The 22301-nt window shown below is 44.9% G+C and overlaps 1 protein-coding gene across 2 annotated transcripts in view; it reads right to left on the bottom strand.

The window, feature by feature from the left end:
- The window catches only part of ZBTB16 (zinc finger and BTB domain containing 16), a 237079-nt gene that overhangs the window by 17857 nt on the left and 196921 nt on the right, over positions 1-22301 (bottom strand). For both annotated transcript variants that reach the window (XM_029574135.1, XM_029574136.1), the window contains exon 5: positions 774-944. In XM_029574135.1, the coding sequence (XP_029429995.1) occupies positions 774-944 (171 nt within the window). The remainder of the gene's footprint in view (positions 1-773; positions 945-22301) is intronic.

Raw genomic sequence — 22301 nt, 5'->3', positions numbered from 1 at the left:
TACGGCAGAGTATTAACTTAGTTGGGTAATTAAGGTAGGTGCAACTTGTTTTTAAAGTGTTCTGAGGCCCTTAGACGTAATGCGATAAAGAATGACTATCAGTAAAAGTAAGAGACAGACAGACTGACATTCTTCTCAAGTGGCAAAGTTAAGTTCTGAACTGAGGCAAAAAAGTGACTTGCCCCGAGTCATACAGAAGGTTAGTGGAAGAGCGAAGACTAAAATTGAGGCACGAGGACACTGTGACTTGTTGTAGATCACACAGAGCGAGAGGCAGGGTTTAGGATTGTGAAATTGGGGGAAATTCAGGGCTCAGACAGAGGTGATAGCAATGAAGGTTCAAGGTCGCATTGAATAATTAAACAAGTGACGGATCACCAGGACCACATGGCATTCACTCAAGAGCTCCAATGTGAAACTGCAAACCTCCTCAGAATCACATGTATCTTGCTCTAAAATCAGCCTGGTCACCAGACGATGGAAGGATTGGCGGTGCCATCACCAACCTAAAAAAAAAACCCCCCAAAATTTTAAAACTACCATCATATGAAATAACAAAAGAGTCTGCTTGGTCTCCGGGGGCACCCATTTTGTAGGATGCAGCAATGGGGGTCAGACCTTGATTGTTGTCCCAGCCCCTAATGCTAGTAATGAGACAATGGTGAAGCTACCACCCCTGGGCACATACTGTATATGTCCCCAGCAGCTGACGAGGCCGGCCGGCCCCTGAAAGCTGGTCTCAGGCTTTACCAGCTGCCCAGGCACGTCCTTACCTGTATGCGAGCGGAGATGGCGCTTAAGGGCGGTATGGCTGGGAAAGGTGCGGTTGCACTCGCTGCAGATGTAGCTGCGGACTCCTGCGTGCACCTCCATGTGCTGCTGCAGGGCAGTCTGCGTCTGAAAGCGCTTCCCGCAAAGGAGGCAGAAGACCGCCATGTCTGTACCTGCGCAAAAAAAAAAAATAAATAAAAAAAATGGATAAACTCAGACACGCCCCCAACCATGGAATGCATTTCTTACCAAGATAAAGAACACTCACAGTGACCCTGTACAGGAATCTTTAATATTGTTAGAAACAAAAACCAAAACAAAACCCAGTATTTTATCAAAATTTCACATGAACTGCAACCCCTTCCTGAGAACGCAGAGCTGGAACTGTGTGGAGGTCCAGGCATGGGATATTACGTTATCCAATCCAGCCGAGCTGAAGGGAGATTGGAGCAGTCATCATGGAGGTCGCTCCATTCTCTGGCCCTGACACAGCCCCTCCCCTCCTGTATGGAAACGATCTGGAGAATACCCTCATTTGCTAATGCGGCTTTCTCTCCCAAGACCGTGGCGTCATCGTATCTCGGGGCACCCCGACACAGTCCTGCAACATAAAATTCTTGACCTCTGGCAAGCCACAGCTCAGAACAGGGCAAAAAAAAAAAAAAATAGATAGTATGGGATCCGCTGCATTGGTTGTGACCGGGCCCTCAATGGAGCACACCAGAGGCTTCCGAAACCATTACTGGAATCTGCTACCCTAAACCAAAGCTGGGTCGGGAGAAAGGCCAAGCTACTGAATTGTCACCAAAAAGAAATCCATGCACGGGAACATTCATCTCCCTCTCTCACACACGTGCATAGTTACAGGGGAGTGGGGAAAATGAATCTATTAGCACAAAGTAACAAAAATACTAACAGATATTTATACCATCTGTGAAAACTAAATAAAATAAGACAGCTTTTGTGTTCTTAAAAACAACTTATTTTGGTTCCCTGCACAGCTTCACAGAGAATGAGTCAGTGCAAATGATTACGCTGGACAATTAAGCACAAGAATGCTAAGGGGGGTGAAGGGGGGGGGGGGGGGCGGCGGAAATAGTCTCACATTTTTAATGTGTTACAATGTGAATAAAAATAATCTTGAGGAAAAAGGAAACAAATAAAGATTCAGCATTAGCAAGTTCAATAGCTGAAGTGAGATGCTGCAACGTGACGTGCCTCGGGATTTCAACTTAGAATAGAGCTTGGCTATGCCATATTCAGGTGTCATTACATTCTAGTCCTCTCTTGGTTTGGGTCATGCCTTTCTACATGAAAAAAAAAATCCTATACGCAATGCATGTTACAGCACAAATCATAATAAACAATAATCAATAAACAAACAAATCAAAATCAATTACACTGCAGCTCAAACGGCACAAAGTACAAAAAATTGGAATGTTATTCCCTAACCTAAAATCTCTGCGTTGGCTCCTGTGCCAAGTTCAAAATCCTGGTGCTGACCGTTAAGATCAAAGGTGATATGCCAGCCTACCTCAGTTGTCCATTTTATGCCATTCTGCTCTCTACCTCAAGCCCGCTTAGCTGTCCCAACAGTAAAGGAACAGTGCTACACAAGTACCATAGAGCCTTCTTGGGTTTAGTTCCAGTGCCTAATACTGCAATCTTTTCCCAGTCTCTAACCCATTGTTCCTATCCAGGTGGAAACTGGAAAAATACCTCATACCTTACTCAATCACCATCTAAAAGACCATTCTGAAATATTGCTACACTCCCATCTCTATCTCATTTACCAAAAAAGTGATGGGCAGGTGGAACAGCCTCCCTGTGAAGGTGGAGGAGAAAGGTCCGTGTCAGAATTCAAGAGGCCTGACAAGCAGAGAGGATCTTGAGGGAGAGGTAAGATCTATAAAACTGAGCAGGAGAGGTGGGTGAGCAGACTTGGATGGTCTTTATCTGCTGTCGTGTTCTATGCCTCCATTATAACTCCCCAAAAGTTACTCAGTTATACCCTTTTTTTCTTTTAATTACCTCCACTAATTGTGCTTGCTTTTGCTATCACCCTGATACAGCCCCTTATTTATCTATATCAGCAATGCTATTCATAATCTGAACTTGTTGCAACTCACTTTGAGCTCTTTCATTGGAAAAGCATGTAATGAACAGCAATGATGAATTACATCTGCATAAAGTATAAAATATTACAGCAAAATAAAGCATCAATATAAAATAGTACTTCACAATACCAAAGAACATACCATAATCACATAAATAGAATCCCAATACATGCTCAACCCCCAAACTCCACCCTCACTAAGAGTGAGTCAAATTGAAAGTTACAGTTAAAATGCCATAACCCCCCCTCCCCCCCCCATCCCAAAGCATGCAAATCTATCTCATGCATATGCATTCTGGAAATGCTTAAAACCAGACTGATTAGCTGCTCTCCAGGACTGAATTCTCCTGCTAGAGAAAATAGGCCATGGGAGTCTTTGGCTCTTGCTTCCATGGGGCAGAGACGTGAAACCCAGGTTTATTTGTTGAAGACGCCCGCTGTGGCTGGACAATTTTTATACCACCACAGAATTTAATTGGAAAACTGATGAAACCATTAAAAAAAAAAATCAAGGGCAAGTGGAAGGCATAAAAACATAACATAAGAACATAAGATATGCCATACTGGGTCAGACCAAGGGTCCATCAAGCCCAGTATCCTGTTTCCAACAGTGGCTAATCCAAGTCACAAGTACCTGGCAAGCACCCAAACATTAAATAAGTTTCAAACTACTATTGCTTATAAATTAATAACAGTTTATGGATTTTTCCTCTAGGAACTTATCCAAACCTTTTTTAAATCCAGTTACACAGCTTCTGTAACCACATCCTCTGGCAATGTATTCCGGAGCTTAACTATGCGCTAAGTGAAAAAGAATTTTCTTTGATTTGTTTTAAATGAGCTACTTGCTAACTTCACGGAGTGCTCCCTGGTCCTTCTGTTATCTGAGAGAGTACATAACTGATTTACATTAACTTGTTCAAGTCCTTTCGTGATTTTGTAAATCTCTATCATATCCTCCCCTCAGCCGTCTCTTCTCCAAACTGAACAGCCCTAACTTCTCTAGCCTTTCCTCATAGGGCAGCTGTTCCATGCCCCTTATTTTGGTCGCCCTTCTCTTCACTTTCTCCAGTACAACTACATCATTTTTGAGATGCGGCGACCAGAGTTGCCCACTGTATTCAAGGTGTGGTCTCAGTTTTTGACTCTTGCTAACATGAGTGCTCTGGGACGCTGGGCGGTAGGGGGAAGGGAAGGAATTGTAGGACACCTGCTTAAATTTCAAAACCAGTGGCTATTTGTCACGCAGACTTTTCAAATACCACTCAGGACAGAGACTCCTATTAACCTTTCAATGGTCAAAGAGGAACTGCAGGGCAAGTGGCTGTGGATCCCCAGGCTCCTTCCACCTACCCTTTAAAAGACACAAAGCTAAAATAAAAATGAAATAAGACCCAAATCCTAGGCAATAAGAAAAGTGAATTTAAAATCTAGCAAAAGACGAATCATCCGGGGTGGTACAGAATGGGCGGTGTGTGTGTGTGTGTTTTCTTGTGAAAGCCTGGTGTAAGGATCCTGGGAGTATTAATCATTTGTACAGTAATTACGCCAATACCCGCAAGAAGCATACATTTAAAACTTCGAGTTTAAAGTGAGTTCATGAAAACAACATAATTGCACATTTTAAAGAAGGCAGACCCAATTCCCGTAAGAACGGGATCAAGGTATCTTCCTTCCTGCCAGCAACTTTTTGATTTTTCGAGATCTAAGCAGCATGGGTAGAACTATGCAGTGCTGGTAATAACTAGTTACCCTTCCTGCAGGCTCGCAGCTGTACAAGCATGGCAAGGTTGTTTGTTTGTTTTTTTACTTTACAAATGCAACAACCTGCCATGCAGCCACCTCTGGGGTGGAATACCCTCTGGCTTCAGCTAATATCGTCCATGCTAATGGCCTAAACTACAGGAACAGCAATTTTCAAAGGCATTTCTGCAGATGAAGCGGCTTTTTATGTGTGGAAATGGGTTTCTTTGAAAGCCATCCACTCCTTTTGCATGTCAAAGTACAAGCAAGGGAGGTAATTTTCAAAGGAGCTAAGAGCATAAATAATAGTAAAATGTACTGTTGTAGCAATTTTCAAAAGCCCATTTACACAGGTAAAGTGCATTTACAAGTGTAAACCCCAGTTTTAAGTGTGTAAATCCTTTTGAAAATTGCCCCCTTAGTGCCAGTGTACACATGCACTTTTACATTCAGAGAGAGGAGGCATTCCTGGGGGTGGGGGTGGAGCCAGGGAGGGGTTTGCATGTAATTTCACTAGAAAAAGTACCCACGCTAAGTGCAGGTCTGGGTGCCTCATTTTTTCAAACCAATTTTCAAAAGGAAAAGTTGTTTTGCCTTTAAAAATTGATGTAAAGTCCGCGGCTAAAAAAGAAGAAACAAAAAACCAACAACAAAAAAACAAAATATAACCCACACACCAGAATGTTTTACTTCCGCACACAGCTTGAAAGCTGCCCACAAGCAGCCATGTCAGCATGAATTCTACTTCTTCACTGGTGCCTTCTGATTCTGCGTGCGCTAATTATGCCACGCTCAATCCTGCGTCAGCACGGGCCTCTGGCCCCTGCAGCCACCACTTTAATCACCTGCTTCAGAAAGTGGGACTGCAAACTCAGTCAGGGTTACTACTGCTGTGACAGGCCGATGCAATACAGTGCGCTCAGCTGAGTGCACTGGGTTATAACCTGTGGTTGGCTGCACGTCCACAGTCCCTTATGCTATAAGGGGATTAATGCGTCCAACCCCCAGCGAAGCTAATAGCGCTCATCACATGTAAATGCATGTTGATGAGGCTATTAGCTATTCTCCCCAATTCAGAAAAAAAAAAAAAAAAAAAAAAAAGCGTGGCCCAACAGGCACATTTTTACCCTCAGAAATTAATGCCTGCCTGGAGCAGGTGTTTTTTATTTGAGCAGTCCAAAAAGTGTATAGAAATGCAGAAAATACTGTTTTTCTGTAGTTCCTCAGACTTAATATCGTAGCAATATTAAGTCAGATGGACAAAAAGGAGAACCATTAAAAAAAAAAAATAAGTTAAGTGAGCCAGTGGTCAGGTTAGGAAATGGGATGCTCAGTTAATGAGCTTCCATTTTCCTGACCTGTGACTGTTCTCAGGTTAGGAAAACGGATGCCTGTAAAGCTGAGCATTTTCCCCACGCCGAATCTGCATGGGCCTGATCGGTACAATTAGATTGTACCGGAGGCAATGGAGAGGGAATTGACTTGCCTGAGGTCACAAGGAGCCTCAGCGGGATTTGAACCCTGGCTCTCAGCCTACTGCTGTAACCACTAAGGCTACTCTGCTGTCTGAAATTTTCCCTCCCCCCCCCAACATGGATAAAAGTACTTTTAGCAGCTGGAGACATTTCCAGGTGGTAGGCAAAGAAACCTACATTTAAATGCCTAAAATGTCCTGTTCCACACTGCGCGTGAGGTTTTTCATGGAGGGGGGGGGGGGGGGGGGGAACCCACCAACTTAACCCAGGCACAAAAAAAAAATCAACCACAGGTCCTTTGTGCCCTCTGCAGGTTTCAAAGTGAAAGTCCGCACGGGCTCTCTCCTTGAAAACCAGAGCAAGGTCTGCGGGTAAAAAAATAACCCATGCGTTTTGTCCCACAGTGCACAGATTCCTTTTAGTTTGAATTCTTGTAATCAAAGATTGAGATTATAGAGGTACACAGAGGTGATGGATTTTTAGTTCTGTGTAAGGAGTGGAAACGTACTGCGTGTAACCGTATTTCTCAAGACAGGAACTCAGAAACAATGGCTTTTATAAACTTAATACAGATAACTAAATGAAAAAGGGACCGTCTTCTCAAGCCCAGGTTAAGCCCTCAGCAGCGAGCATGGTGTCGCCTGTTTTCTAACTAATTCTTTGTTTCATTAGCAGGAATGATTGGGGGGCAGAGGGGACTTCAATGTCTCCAACAGTGGATTGGTGGAGATGGAGTTAGCAGCTGGGGGGGGGGGGGAGGCTTCGTCTTAATACCACCAGCCTGCAATCCATTACATCAGTCTGGCTTGCCCATCCTCTCTCTGCCTTGCACCCAGGTCGGTCCCAGATAACCATTTGCCTGGAAAACAGCCGCACTGCAAGGACCTTCCCCCATCCAGATCTGCGCGGCTCACAGGGCGGAAGGGAGCAAGCGTCAAAAGCCGCAGGCCGCTTTGCTTCCGGCAACGGTAGCGGCCGCTAAAGCATGGACATTACCCAGAGCCCAAAATGTTCATCCCTGAAGTGGGCTTTCAACACGAGGCCCTCGGGCCAGCTGCCCCGACTGCAGCCGCCTCCACCCTGCAGACACTTCCCTAAGCACTGGGGCTCTTTATATATAAAAGAGAAAAAAAAAATGGCTCTCCTGACCCATCTCTGAGTTGTTTTGCCGTCCCACGCTTAGCACTAAATTCCAGCAAAAGAATAAGCTGTTTAATCTCTTACATGAAAACTGGACCCTAAAGGGAGGGCTGCCAGCTGGTTTCTATTGAGGGCAGTTTGTTGTTGTTGGTTTTGTTTTTTTTTGACAAGTTGATCCAGTCCTGGCTTCAGCCCTTTGCATGCAGGGACTTTTAATCCTGCTTTGCTTAGGAAAAATTCAGCTACATGTTCCCGAATAGGCCACAAGGGCAAGCAGTAACTACCCCAAATCAAAGAAAAGGTTTGCAGTTAAATAGTATCTTTCTTCTTTTTTTTTTTTTGCTTAATCCAACACCTTGAAATTCCCACACATATTTCATGACATTTGTGCAGCGGCGGGCGTATGGTCTACGGCTTTACGGAATCCCCAAGAGCCTCAATCCCCCCCCCCAATGCAGAGTTTCCACAATCCAGAGTACCAGAAAAGTTTCCCCACAGGCCAGCCACTGGCAACGAGAAGAGTTGGGGAGGGCCAGAGATACCATCAGTCCCTGTAAAATATTATCTTCTAAATTCTCTTTCTCTGTCACCCCCCCCCCCCCCACCCCCAACTCTCCCTGGCTTACACCAAGTCCTCCAGCTGGCAGAGACCATGGCTCAGCCCAGTTCAGACAGCAAAGGGGAGCTGGTAGAGGAGGAAGCAGCAGCAGCAGATCCTACCAGCTGGAGATCAGGAAAGAGGAGGGAAAGATAACTGGGGAGGGGGTAGAAGAGACAGATTGAACTGGGGTATGGGGGTGGGAAGTAAGAGATGATTATGCCAGGAGGGTAGGGAGAGAGGTTGATAATGCCAGGGGGATAGGGGGGAGGGAACATGATGGAGTGCATTTACTGAATCCCCATTGTTAATGTCACTGCACACCACTGCGTCCATGATCTGCTTCCGCGGCACATAAAGCAGCATATACGCCAAGGGCCCATCCGAAACTAAGGGATTTTGGTCACCTTCTTCAGAGTCTATCTGTTTCTGGAGCATGCACAGGAGAACAAACTGGCAGCAACAATGAACTTCAAACAAAACATGAATAACTGACTTGGGGGGGGGGGGGGGGGTTCATTACCTTCCATGAATAAGTATGATGGTCTTGCATTTCTATTCAAGCAGCAGTACCATAAAAAACTGTGTTCAACCTTGGTAAACTTTGTGTAGTGCTTACTAGTGCTACATGGCACTTTTTTTTTTTTTATTCCAAACTCTATGAGCACCATTTTCAAAATGGATCCAGCCACGTTAAGAGAGATTAACATGGGCTAGCCTTGTGGCTCTGCAATGGTGCTGCACACTGTCACGTGAAGAACCTTCCCCCCCACTCAATTCAATTCCCGGATTGGGCCTTTTTCACTGTGGAGAATGGAAGAGAAAGGAGGCACTACCAGGCCAAAACCAACAACATAAAAAAAATGGTAATTGTTTGAGAATTGTCCTCTGAGGCCCCCTCAATGTTGATAAGTGTCCATGTACTGTTTCACATTTGTGAGAATCCGGGTCAACTGCAGGTCCATAGACACAAACCTTGCTGGACCACAGTTTCAAAGGAAAATTCTGCAGAATGTTACCCTTCGTAAATTCTCAGACCTACAATCTCTCTGGTCTCTCTTGAAATTGCCTCCCCATAAACATATAACTACAATAAAACTACCGTAAAACTCCAGGGCTTGGATTGCTACTTAACCAATAAAAGCAACATTGATTCACTACATTTTCCTAATCTCCAAGACAAAATTCCTACAAGATGACTGAGGACTTGTTCCCACTTCTGGCTTGTACACTTATGGTGCCCTTGGGCGGGAGGATGACAATAGCCAGATAATCTTTATAGTGACACCTAGTGGTCCAGTGAAGAACGGCACTGTAAATAGCTTCAAGACTGCAGAGAGAAACCACTTTGGAGCCAAGAAAAAAAACAAAGGCGAAAGAGGCAACCATTTCATATTTAAAGCGTTTCTTAAAAAGAAGAAACACTTGCAATAGGATGATCGCCCTGATGAAGATATTCGAAACACAGACCCGTGTCAGGGAGTTCTGTCATGTGCAATGCTAAGATAAGTTTTACTTGCATATATAAAAAAAGAAAAGAAAAATACTGACTTTTAGCTAATGATTAAGCATAAGGCCAAAGAAGGTGTTTAATACCAGGAGTGCCTATTATGATGGCCACACTAGGTGGCTAGAAATTTTTGATTGTGAAGGATCGTTTGTGTGTACATTGGGAAATAAAACTTTACCATTCGCCCTGTTCATAATATTCCACTTTCAAGTGACCATCGCCTCTCTACAGAATCAAAACTCACATCTGGCCTGCGTTTCTGTCGTGCCTTTCGCAATCTAGACATTGATCTCTTGCTGAATTCAGGATGAAAGAACTCTTCCACAGCTCATCCACAAATGAAAGACAACTCCTTTACAGATAACGAAGCGATATGTTTCAACTTAATATCGGAAAATAAACTTGAGTCTTTTAGACTATAATTATCCTTTAAAGCTGAAAATGGTAGCACTTCCCCCTGTCTGTGACATCACATGTTGTAACTGAGTAATACCACAATCCTCCAATCGTTTAAAATCCCCAGACTGACTTCCTGGGTAAAATCTAAATTACCCTGAATAGGTAACAATTATGAACACTAAGAAAAATTCTTATATAACTTTGACAAGCGCCCCCATGCCCAACTAACAGGTGAAATCAAGACAGTGCTAAAACGCCTTTTGGCAACTGATCGTGCCTTGCATGTAGGACATATTTCAAGTCAATCGGTGCAACTACTGACTTTTCACCCTCTTTACTTACACGGTCCACTTTGTTGTAGATCCAATCCTGCAAAATCTGCAATATGCCTGCAAAATTATATTCCCCCAGGTCTGGCAACACCAAACCTCCTTGATTCCAGCCATTCCGCAAACTTACTAGCGGAATACATGGTTTCCTCCCTTGCCAAATAAATTTTAAGAGAAATGAATCCAAAATTTTCAAATCTCTTTTAAGCAATCTAATAGGTAAACTCTGGAGGACGTAAATCCATCTCAGGAAAACCCCCATTTGAAGAGGTTCATTCTTCCCACTAAAGACAAGAACAAACTTTTCCAGACGTGAAGATTCCATTTAGAGTGTTCCAATAGCTGAGGAATATTAAGGCCATAAAATTCACCAGGGTCAATGAAGATTCTCAGACCTAAATTTCGAAAAGTGCCCTCTGCCCATTTTATTAGAAAAACTCCCGCTCACTGTTCTTTCGTTGACAGAAGAAAACCCAATGCTTCAGATTTATCCCTATTTAGTTTAAAAACTGAGAAAGCCACAAATTGTGTGAAAAGACTTAACAATGCTTCCAAAGAAGTCACTGGGTCTGTAAGAAAAAACAAAATATCGTCAAAGGCTGTGTACTTAAAGGTGTAAACTCCCATTCTTAAATCCTTTATTTCCTTAGCCTCTTGAATAACTCGTAATAAAGGTTCTAAAAACAATAAAAAAAAAAATCAATGGGGACAAAGGACAACCCTGATGGGTGCCTCACTTGAAGGAAAAAATTTCTGATCTAATTCCATTCATGAAAATATAAGCACTCTGATCTGAGTATGGAAACCTTACTACCCCTCTGAAAAAGGCCAGACAACCCCATGTTTTCCAACACTCAGGCCGATACAGTATAGTGCGCTCCGACGGAGCGCACTGTTAGCTGGCATTTGGACACGCGTTTGACGCGTTAGCTTTACCCCTTATTCAGTATTACCCCTTATTCAGTAAGGGGTAATAGCGCGTCCAAAACACGCATCCAACCCCCCCAAACCTAATAGCGCCTGCAACATGCAAATGCATGTTGATGGCCCTATTAGGTATTCCCATGCAATTCAGAAAGTAAAATGTGCAGCCAAGCTGCACATTTTACTTTCAGAAATTAGCGCCTACCCAAAGGTAGGTGCTAATTTCTCCGGGCACTGGGAAAGTACACAGAAAAGCAGTAAAAACTGCTTTTCTGTGCACCCTCTGACTTAATATCATGGCGATATTAAGTCGGAGGTCCCGAAAGTTTAAAAAAGTAAAAAAGAAAAAAATTTGAAATAGGCCCACGACTCGCAGGTTGAAAACCAGATGCTAAATTTTGCTGGCATCCGGTTTCCAAAAACGTGGCTGCCAGCGGGCTCGAGAACCGACGCCGGCAAAATTGAGCGTCTGCTGTCAAACCTGCTGACAGCCGCTGCTCCTGTCTGAAAAGAGGCGCTAGGGACGCGCTAGTGTCCCTAGCACACCTCTTTTTACCGCCGGGCCTAATTTAAATAAATTTATTTACTGTATCGTGCGCACAGGAGAATTTTTACTGTATCAGCCCGACTGTAAATAAATAATCCCACACAATCCTATTGAATGCCTTTTCGGTGTCAAAACTGACTACCAAAAAAGGTAAACTTTGCTGTCTACACCCAGACATTGCAGCCATTACCAAATGTACATTTGTCAGGGCATATCTCCTCCAGACAAACCCCACCTGCCCCAGTTTTACAATCTTGGGAAGCAAAGTTGCTAGACGATCTGCCCATCTCTTTGCAAGTAATTTCTGATTAAAATTTAACAGAGATATAGGGCGATACGAGGCAGGCAAAGACACATCTTTGCCTTGCTTATGAATTACTTTGATCTATGTCACACAATCCCCCCTGGGATACTCTCCTCTGTCTAACAAAGCTTGATAGATAGAGCCAAGTGGTTTCAGTAACTATTCCAACAAAATTTATTAAAATTCTCCATTAAACCCATGTGGTCCCGGCGCTTTCAATGGCTTTGCTTGTCTGATTCCCAACATAATTTCCATTTCACTCGTGGGGCGATTCAACCAAGCCATCCGGAGCCCTCCATAAGCTTCGGGAGATGAACCTTATTCAGAAACTGCTGTCTTTTTTTCCCAAGTCACTGCCCTCTGAGCTTGAGCTATACAAGTCCTTATATAAAACATCCTCAGTGAATTGGCTATATCTGTGTTGGTCCGAGCCAAGCCCCCTGCTTTTGTTTTAAGTGTAGTGATGAACCGAGATCCATTGCTAGTTCTAACGAAACTTGCCAAGAACGTCCCTGTCTTGTTGCTATATTGATATAACTTAAATTTGTAAAACATTACGTTCTTCTTGCCTCTTTGGTGAACCAAAGTGTTCAATTCTGACTTTAAGGCCAAATAATTTTCTCAATTTTCTTGTATTTGATAATATCAATCGTTTCTTAGTTCCATTTAAATCATTTTTCTAACCCTAACAACTGTTTAACTAAATTCCTTCTTCTTTTAACTACATAGAAAATATCTCCTCTCAATACAGCCTTAGTGGCCTGCCAAAACAGGACTGGGTTTTCTATAGGCACTTCATTATGTCGCATGTAGTTCCCCCCCCCCCACCCCCAATTTTTCTTTAGGATAAGCCTGAAATTTGGAATCCGTTGCCAAAAAATAAGGGAATTGCCATTGGCGAGTTGCAGACTCCCCATTCCCTCTTGCCAACTCAAGCCAAATGGGCGCATGATCCGACAATTTTATATCCCAAATGGAAGCGCTTGCCACTCTAGGAAAACTGGTTCTGGACACCAGCACATAATCAATTCTAGAGCTCGAGGAATGAGCTCTAGACAAATAAGTAAAGTCTTTTTCTAATGGGTGAAGGAGTCTCCATGCATCAATTATCTGCAGCCCTTCTTTCAAGAACAAAATCCCTGTATCTGGTCTAATCTTATCTCCCCTGGACTGGTGAGATTTATCTAATTCTTGATCCCAAACCCAGTTAAAATCCCCCTCTACGATAAGCTCTTCTTCCATATAATGGCATAAATGCTGGTATACTTCTTCACATTTAATCCTAAGAACCACCCTCCCTTCTCCTACCCTGCCCCCCCCCCCCCCAATCCCAACTTTTTACTACACCTCCACATCTTAGACGAGATCACATTTAATGCTATGGACCAACCCCCAACAGAGCAACCAAAGTAATCCCCCACGTCCCAACATAGGTAACACTGAATATCCATAATAGTAACAACTGTGAGGAAAGAGAAAACCAATAATAATAGCTCTACTACCTATTACCAGCAGTTCTAGCATCTCAATAGCTCTGGATTGCTTCATAAAGTACCATAAATGACACCATATAAAAGAGAAAAATAAAAGGAAAGAATTGTGACATTAAAATTTCCCTTGACCCGGAGCAAAAACAAAGACTTTCAGGGCAGTAATTCCACTACACTCAATCATCCTCATACTGCTTCTGCTTTTGCACCTTTTTATCAGATTGACAAATTTTTTCGCTTCTGGTACCGATCCAACCCACTTTACCCCATCCTTGTGGGCTACTCAAAGCTTTGAAGAATACAGCAACACTGACCTAATTCCCATCTGGTACAACTTCAAACAAACAGGAGAAGACTCTGCGCTGACAATTTAGTAGACTAGTCTTGAAATACCAAGATAACCAGATGTTTCCCCTGCACGGACTGCTTGGTGGATTTTGATTGTATGTGCATCGTTAAAAATTTGGGCAATCACCACCTGCGGCTTGTCAATGTTCTCTGCGGAAACCTAAACTGAGGTGCCCGCTTGATGCGCAGTACATTATGGAAGCCAATAAGGTTTAGTTCCCGGATCGGCCATGATTGTAGGACACTCACTAGTTCTCGGTCACCCAAAGATTCCGGCAGCCTGATAAATCAAAAGCGATTTCGGCGTGACCTGTTCTCCAGGTCTTCCAGCATTCCTTGTGCTTAGACAGGGCTGTCTTCCGTTCAGCTACCTCCACCTGCGTATGGTGCAGGCCATCTTGCATATTGGAGATACAGTGCTCGGCCTCTGCGACTCGCTGCTCAAACCCTGCTACATTTGCCGATAATTTGTCCAGTTTATCTGCTATTTATTTTGTTTTTAATTCCGGCTCCAGGGCCTCCACAAGCGCAGTCTTAAGATCAGCAAGCGCAAACACTTTAGCCCCTTCCTGTTCGCTATCCACATGGCCGTCGGCCATCTTGGGAGACATCGGCTTTGGCTTCTCCTCTTTTTTTATCCATCCGGGTCGACATACTCAAGGCACTGCATGCAGAAAAGCAGTATTGCTTGTTTCCTACGGCCAGTAAGCTCCTTAAGCTTATTAATAGCTGCAGATAGGGGGTGGATCAAGGATGGTGAGGGCCAGAGAGAGAGGAAGCCTACATCCTTCCTCTCTCGCAGCATCACGTGATCAGGGTATCCACACTTAAAGGGGAATTTTAAAAGCCCGGCACATGCCAAAATCAGGAGACGTGCGCACAAGTTGGGCTGGTACGCACTGAGAGGATTTTAAAAACCGCCCGAGTACGCGCGTGCTTGCCGCTATGCGCACAAATGAAAAGTTGCAAAATAAAGGGGCAGGGTATGGGCGTTCCTGGATTTCACATTGAAATCTGCACGGAAATACTTACGCTCACAGGTGCGTGCCAGGGTCCTGTCGCAAAACTTCTGCTGTGGATGACGTGCAAGTTAATAAAATAAAGACAGATAGATTGTCGGGGGTTTTAAGGGGTGTGGCTAACAGGGGAGAAGGGAGGCAATTAAACTAGGGTGTTTGGAACACCAGTTTCTTACCTGGGCGAACAGGGAGCCAACTGGTAAAACAGGCAATGGTGGTGGGCACGTGTATTTTTTTAAAATCCTCCCACTTTCGGGGTAGAACCGGCATTTGCGTGCAGATGTTTGCGTGGTCAGGCTATTTTATAACATAGGCGCGTGTGCTATAACAGGGCCGTGTTCCTGGACGCGGGCCGACGCATGTACACGCACACGTGCACTCGTGCGCAGATTTAAAAAAAAAAAAGAGTTACCGTCCCTTTATTCATCACATTTCGTCTGAGAAACGGGTTCATTAGCACAGCTTGGTTATCTAAAAAAACCAGACCAGTTTGAGACCTTCCAAGATCAACGCTTGTGCAACTCTGTTGTAAACTCTTCCCTGCTCGCTAGGCTGCTGATGCTGCAAAAAAAAAAAAAAACAATCACAAAAGCAAAGCGGGAAGGATTGGTGGCCCTGGCAGAAATCCCCGAGAAGTATGCTGCCCCTTGCTCCCTACCTTACAGCACAACGGCAAGGCTGGGGTCAGAGGTCAGTGGGCCAGAGGCCTCAACCTCCTCGGACAGCTGTGGATTTGAGGCTCCCAGTCCATTGGGATGTTGGGGGAAGGAGGAGGGGGGGGGGGGGTGGATCTGCATATATAAATCTGGAAGAGGTGACACCTGCTGGAGGGGGGGAGAGGACAATGGCTTCTAACAGGGGTGCAAGCGGGTAATGCAGCGAGGCCGGTGCACAGGTCCGGAGCAAATCCCACTGGCCACGCAGGGAGCCTCATTTGTGAAACCAATTGGGCCCTGGATTTAAAAAAACAAAAACCTGTACAGTCTTCAGCAGAGTTTTGAGGGATAAATCGCCTTTTTTGCTATCAATATAGGCTGCAGAGAGGACGCCTCCATCCCCTCTCAAAGTTCTAAACCCTCCCCTTCCCTTTTGAGTTTTGCACAACTAGGAAGTGGAGAGCTATAATTTCTACCACATGCGCACACACAAAAGGCCCTTAAATGCCACGTTCATTTCAGTTTAGATGCAATTAATAGTTTCTTTCATGGGCTAAGAACATATTTATAAAAAAATCGATTGAAGGAAAAAAAAAAAAAAAGTGCCATTGACAAGGTCTCCCCCCTCTATTCTGTCATCATGGTCTGGGCCCATTCAGCAGCTCATTGAGCCTGCTCTGGAACAATACTTTGAAAGGGGATTTTATTCAAATGACAAGTGGTTCTCTCCCTTGGAACGAATGGAAAAAAAGACGAAACGCCATCAATAGGTCATCGCTGAAAACTTGTTTCTAATTGGCAGGAGACAGCGTCTGTAAACCCTGCAAAAATCAATCCAAGGCGAGGAGCACAAACATCATGAAATTATTTAGCAATTGGTAGACTCTCTAATAGGGCTTTTTTTTTTTTTTTTGCTAGTACTGGTCCACCATCGTCACTGGCAACCTGAAAGTTCGGAACGAAGGGGGGAAAGCTTTCATGGCAAATCTCTGCTTGCCGGCAAGAGAGTTTTTGGGGACATAGGTGAAACAAGGGACAGTAGAGGCAGGATCACAGGGAAGGCGGGGGAAAAAAAGTCGAGAGAAGATGAGTAAAGGTGTGTGTGTGGGGGGTGCACCTGACAGCTCTGAATGCTTCTAGTTGCCTCAGATGATAAATATTTAGGATACAGAAAGTCGGCACTGTTAGAGAAACCGCAGTGTGCTGGCCCTACTTGAGCACTCTGAAGCCAGACGTATCTCCTCAGTAGATCCTAGTTGGGGGGAGAAGGGGGATGGCCTGAAGGCCCAGTGGGAATACTGCATGCCATCGTGTGGGGAAACGTTTGGTGGTTAGATCCTGCTGGGACCGTGGGGGTGGTATGAGGGGTGCATGTGAGTGCCAGCCCATACACAGCAGCGATTGTGTGCCAACTACTCTGAAGCACACATGTACTGCGGGTCCTTTTAACCTAGAGTACCCACAGAAGTGATGGCTGGGTAGGGAATTAAAAATGCATAAACTACCACACCACCACTTCCTTCTCCCTATGGTAGAAGCAACCCAAGGCTTGTGGTGTCTTAGCTCCAACAGAGGCCAGCTCCAAAGTGGTAGCCAAAAAGGCCAGCAGAAAGGTGCCAGCACTCTCCTGATCCCCCCCCTCAAAAAAAAAATATATATATATTTTCAAAGAACAGACACATACAGTATCTTTAAGGCTGTCTAAATATTTATTTTCTAGAGGATTTAAAAAAAAAAAAATATATAAAGATTGGGTGTATACTTGATGACCTTTGTATAATGCTTCAGGCATCGGCCAGTGACTCTAAAGAACTGATAGTCCATTGGAACACCTTGTTAATTAAGGAGGGTGGCCCACATTTCTGGGGGCAGAGAATCAAAATGTATCTTCCCCAGGATAAATTCTGGCCACAGCTGCAAACCCCCATCTGATGATCCAGTGAAACCAGAAATCACTTTCAAAAATAAATATTCGATTCTCTTTTTACCCTTTAACCAGATTTTTTTTTTAAGCCAGCCTGCCTTGTGTATCATCTGAAACAGAAAAAGAAAAAAAATAAATCAGAAATTAAATACCAATCAGCATGAACCCATGCTAATGTTTTGAAAAAGTGTGCAGTTTAAAAAAAAAGAAAAATTTGCCTCTAGACAAATTAAGAAAACCCCCACAGGTTTATTCATTTAACAGACGTTTTAATGTTTTCCACTCCCCTCCTTTTTCTTTTTGGTGATGATTACAAATTAACAAGCATTTAAGCGCTTTTTACTGTCAGCAGTTGAAGGGGAGAATATGGCAGCCCAGGCCCAGTGACCATTCATTTCCACGGTAACCGCACTATCACCACTCACCAAGGGGCCTCTCCGCTACTGTACCGCAAACAAAGCCCAAAATAAGTGTACCATTAATTTTGTAAGACAGGCAAAAGCAAATTAAAATATAAAAAGGACCCCAAACAATGATAGTGACCAAGAACGAGGGCAGGATAGGTCAAGCTTGTGGAATTAAGGACTTAGCAACAGTAGAAGGTTTAGGCAAAGGGCCTAGCCCACTAGGCTGAATGGAGGGACCTGCCTTCCCCCTACACTGCCCCCCTCCCTCTCTTTTTAAAGCCCAGAAGTAAACAATTAAGTGTGGTATGGAAAGGGGAATTGGTGGGTGGGGTCTGCCACCCGACCACAACATACACATTTTGGCTAGGGGAGGCATGCAGACACAGATTTTGGCTATGCAAGACCTGGGAGATGCTGCATTCGTGAACTTCGGGGACTTCTCAGCACCAATCCCCCTCTTGTGCTGGGAGAGTCCCGCATAATTAGAATAAAGAACGCTCCCTTTTTAGCCTGGAAAAACTCTCCTCCCTTTCCCCAAAAAGGAATCTAAAGAGTATTAGTTAGGGTACCTTAGCGTTCAGCATCCTCAGTAGAATCTGGGACATAGCACCAACTCCACCTTGCCCCTCTCACAAGAATTCCTCCAGTTCCTAGAACACTTGATATTCGCATACAGAGGAGAGTAGCATCCACAGCCTCTCTCACTGCTTCCTACCCTAGCCACCCTTATTCCCCATGCAGAGTGCGCAGGACTGCCAACTTCCCCTCTCTTAAGGAGGGAAGCTGTTCCTTTATTGGCTAAAATTTGTTAAAAATATATTCTCTCTCCCTTTCCCTCCAAGAAGTCCCCCAAGCTTGGTGCATTTTACTCTCCCTGTACACCACACAGGCCTCCCCCTCCTATTACCTCAGGACACTCCCCCCCCCCACCCCCCAAAGTCCCAAACTCCCTTTCTACGCTTTCTCCCTTGTAACCTCTTTTGCCTGTGCAACCAACAGCCCAGCCCGAACGATGCTGCCTGAACACCCGCTTCGTTTCAGTCACCAGACATTTTCTTCCCAGCACTCAATTCCATCCATCTCACCCCCCCCCCCTTTTCTTCTGCTCGTCCTCACCATATTAATCCCACCCCTCAATATCTTATACAGGCTGGACACAGATCCTCCCGGCCCCCTAGGCTTGGTTAGATTTTCCTGGTTTGTGATTTCGGCCACACTTTATTTGGCCTTACTCCCCTAAATATGTACAGTGCTGTGCACTGCCATGACATTGTACAAATACCACCCCCACCCCCCCCCCCCCCCCCCCCGATTGCCGCAATCAGAGGGATGCCTTGCAAACGGATTTGGTATTTTGTTTTCTTGTTTGTGTGCATGTGGGGGCTGCTGTTTTTGGAGACGGCGACACATTTCCATACCAGCAACCGCTCCCAAAGACAGAAGAGAACAGGCAACTGTCCCCCCCTTTAAGAGGAAATATAATTTACAATGTGCAGCCAGGCGGCCCACAGCTTCAATCTCGTTTACTACAGAGAAAACTCTTGCTGGCTGGCTCCCGTTCCCACAAATCCGATTTAATCAGACAAGCTAGCCAGCGTGGCTTGAAGTAAAAGCGGATAATTAGTAAACAGAGAGCTACTTCACTGCTTCATTGGCATTCGAGCTGGGCTGGTGTGTTGCATTTAAAATGCAGTCTGATGAAGTCTACAAAATCAAACCATTTGTTACTCCTATTGAAGAGGCTTCAGGCCACTTGCAATTAAATTGGAATTAGTGCTCAGAATGAGATACAGCAAATTCATACTAAAAAGGATCTGACTTTCAGACATTTGACTTCAACAGTTTGCCTGTGTGTGCGTGTGTGTGTGTGTGTGAGTACACGCGAGCGTTGTTGCTAACACACTCCTGTCTAACCCCCCCCCCCCCGACTCTGTCTATTTTATATCTGCAATATTAACTGTTCTCATTAATAAAATGTATACTCCCCCCCACCCCCACGCCTCTGTCCTTTGTGGACTGTCCGCCGACACAGACTACCACAGGATGGAAACGCAAACAAACAAACAAAAGAAAAAAAAAAAAGCACACTTGTCTGCATTCCCGCTGCACCCCACCCCGCTGCACGTAAATAAGTTGTTGATATGACAGATTCAGCTGGGATCTGCATCAGCAGCTACAGGGACCTGGTTTACCGCAGCGCAGATACTGTAAAACGTCTAATGATGACCTGTTGTGCCACAGCTAGAGGGGCGGTGGCGGCAGCACAGCCACTAGAGAAGAGAGAGCCTCAGCTTCTCTTGTGGGTTAGGATGGGAACTGTAAACCCAGCGGGGAGGGGGGGGGGGGGGGGGTTATAGATCAGCTGAAACTAGCAAGAATAAACCAACAGGTCCCTGCAGGGGCAGAGTGGCATGAAGAGCCCTTGTGCTTTTGACCCTGACTCAGTAGTAAAATTGCAGACCTGCCCAGGGCTGGCATCTTGGCACAGCCTGAAGGACCGGGTTCGCTGCCGCGAAGGTCTGCACGATCTTGGGCTGTCCCTAATGCAGGCACCCGGTTTCAGGAACAATCTGGGCGAGAATGGTGGGCATTAAAGATTTTGGGGGGGGGAGGGGGGAGCAAGACTGGGAAAAGGAGATTCTCAACTTCCATGGGGAAAAAAAAAAAAAAAGGACATTAACCATTAAATAGTTTGTTCCATGATGAGACCTCAAGAATGAGAATCCCTCCCGCAGCTCTGTCCTGAGCCAAAAAACAAAAAAAAGCCAGGCACCAACAGGAGTAGGTCTTACCAGAGGAATGGGTACAGGGTGCAGAAAACTGGGGAGACAATGCTATAAATGATCCTTTGTGAAGTGCTGGGCAGAAGAGCGAGATGGGAAACAGGAAGGCATCAGCTTTCACTGTTGGAAACGCACTGACCACAGGACCCTCCACCGCACGCTAGGGCGGCCCAATACTGCCCTTTTACTGGGAGATGGTGCCAGGCAGGACGCATCGTTGTGTAGAGCAGCAAAATTACCTTGCCTTGTTTCTGAATTCCCCTTCCCCCCCCCTCAAAAGAATTAAAAATGGAGACAAAAATACATCCCTGTCTCACACTTCCCCATGCGCGAGCCAAAAATACACCTCTTAAGGCATCAAGCCGGAGCGGACATGTGAATGGAACCTAATTGTGGTTTTTCGTGGCCGCAGCGGAGGGCGTCATCCCAGAAAGCAGAGCCCCTTTCACGAGTTCCTCCCCCTCGTGCCGAATGCTCTGCGCCACTTATCTGTGAAACAATGACCCTATTTAAAGATGATTGCTGTTTTCTATGAATGCTGCAGCATCGCTGGCATGCCGGAAAGATATTTATAGTTTGCTCTTCGGAGCCACTATATGACAACAGCTTTTCACAGGATGCGGCTCCAAAAAAAGACAAAAAAAAAAAAATCTGGATTATGACACAAATAGCTTAACAGGTCTGCACAATCGCCAGGCAGCAAGTGATCATTAAGCTTCCATTTCGCATTTGTCACTACAATAGAAACTAAAATACATTACACACCGTGTCACAGAGGCAGCTTTATACCTTCTACTGCTAGTTTTGTACTCTGGGCAGAAACGGAAGGGCTGCATGTTACTTCCATTAAAAATAAATAAATAAATAAATACTATTTGCACAGTGAGACTGGTGCAGAAAGGACAATAAAAGTAACCAAGTAGTTGGTTGGCCTAGAAGGACCTCTTGGCCACACCTGAATGTCAGCAGAGACATTCAGGTGTGGATGTAGGTGAGGCGTAGCCTAGTGAGGAGTAGCCTAGTGGTTAGAGTAGTGGGCTATGAACCAGAAGACCAGGGTCCGAGTCCAGAAGTTGCACCTTGTGACCTTGGCAAGTCACTTTACCCTCCACTGCGTCTCAGGTACAAACTTAGGTGGTCATTTTTCAAAGCGATCGCACGCGAAAAGGGACTTTTCGCATGAGATCACTAAAAAAAAGGTGTGGCTTCAAGACTGGAACAGGAGGAGTCGGGGGCGGAAAGACATCGTGGACGGCGAAAAGGTAAGGAGCCTTTTCGCTTCCAATTTTGCACCCAATAGTACCGCCTTTTACGATGGTGCTACTGGGTGCGAAAGCCGGCAGCAATTGCTGCCGGCTATTGCAGGCCTGTCCCCCGCTTTGCCCCCCTCCCCGTACTGTGCGATTCACGACGCCGCGATGTCTTAGAAAATCTAGGCCTTAGATTGTAAGCCCTCTGGGGATAGGGAAATACTTACAGTACCACCTGAAATGTAATCCACTTTGAAGCGCTGAAAAAAGTGCGAAAAGCGGAATATAAATTAAAAAAATAAATAAATTATATATATATATTCCATCCCCCTCAACACCCTCCCTTGCCCTTATTGCCACCTCCTTCCCCCTATTATTTGTCCGTAGTAAATCACTTCTTTGGTTCAAAGCATTTCCTCTCAATATGAAAATGGCTCCAAAAAGGAGGCAGGAAAATGTGCAAAAAGCAGTTAGTTAGTTAATGCTGTCATCCTGTTGTCAGCAGTCACCGAGCCTGGACAACCCAAGTTTCACTAAATTTTCACTTACGGATCCCAAACCAGTTTCT

This window comes from Rhinatrema bivittatum, chromosome 12 (assembly GCF_901001135.1).
Source record: "Rhinatrema bivittatum chromosome 12, aRhiBiv1.1, whole genome shotgun sequence".
NCBI classification, from domain to species: Eukaryota; Metazoa; Chordata; class Amphibia; order Gymnophiona; family Rhinatrematidae; genus Rhinatrema; species Rhinatrema bivittatum.
This window is presented reverse-complemented; position numbering and strand designations above follow the sequence as displayed.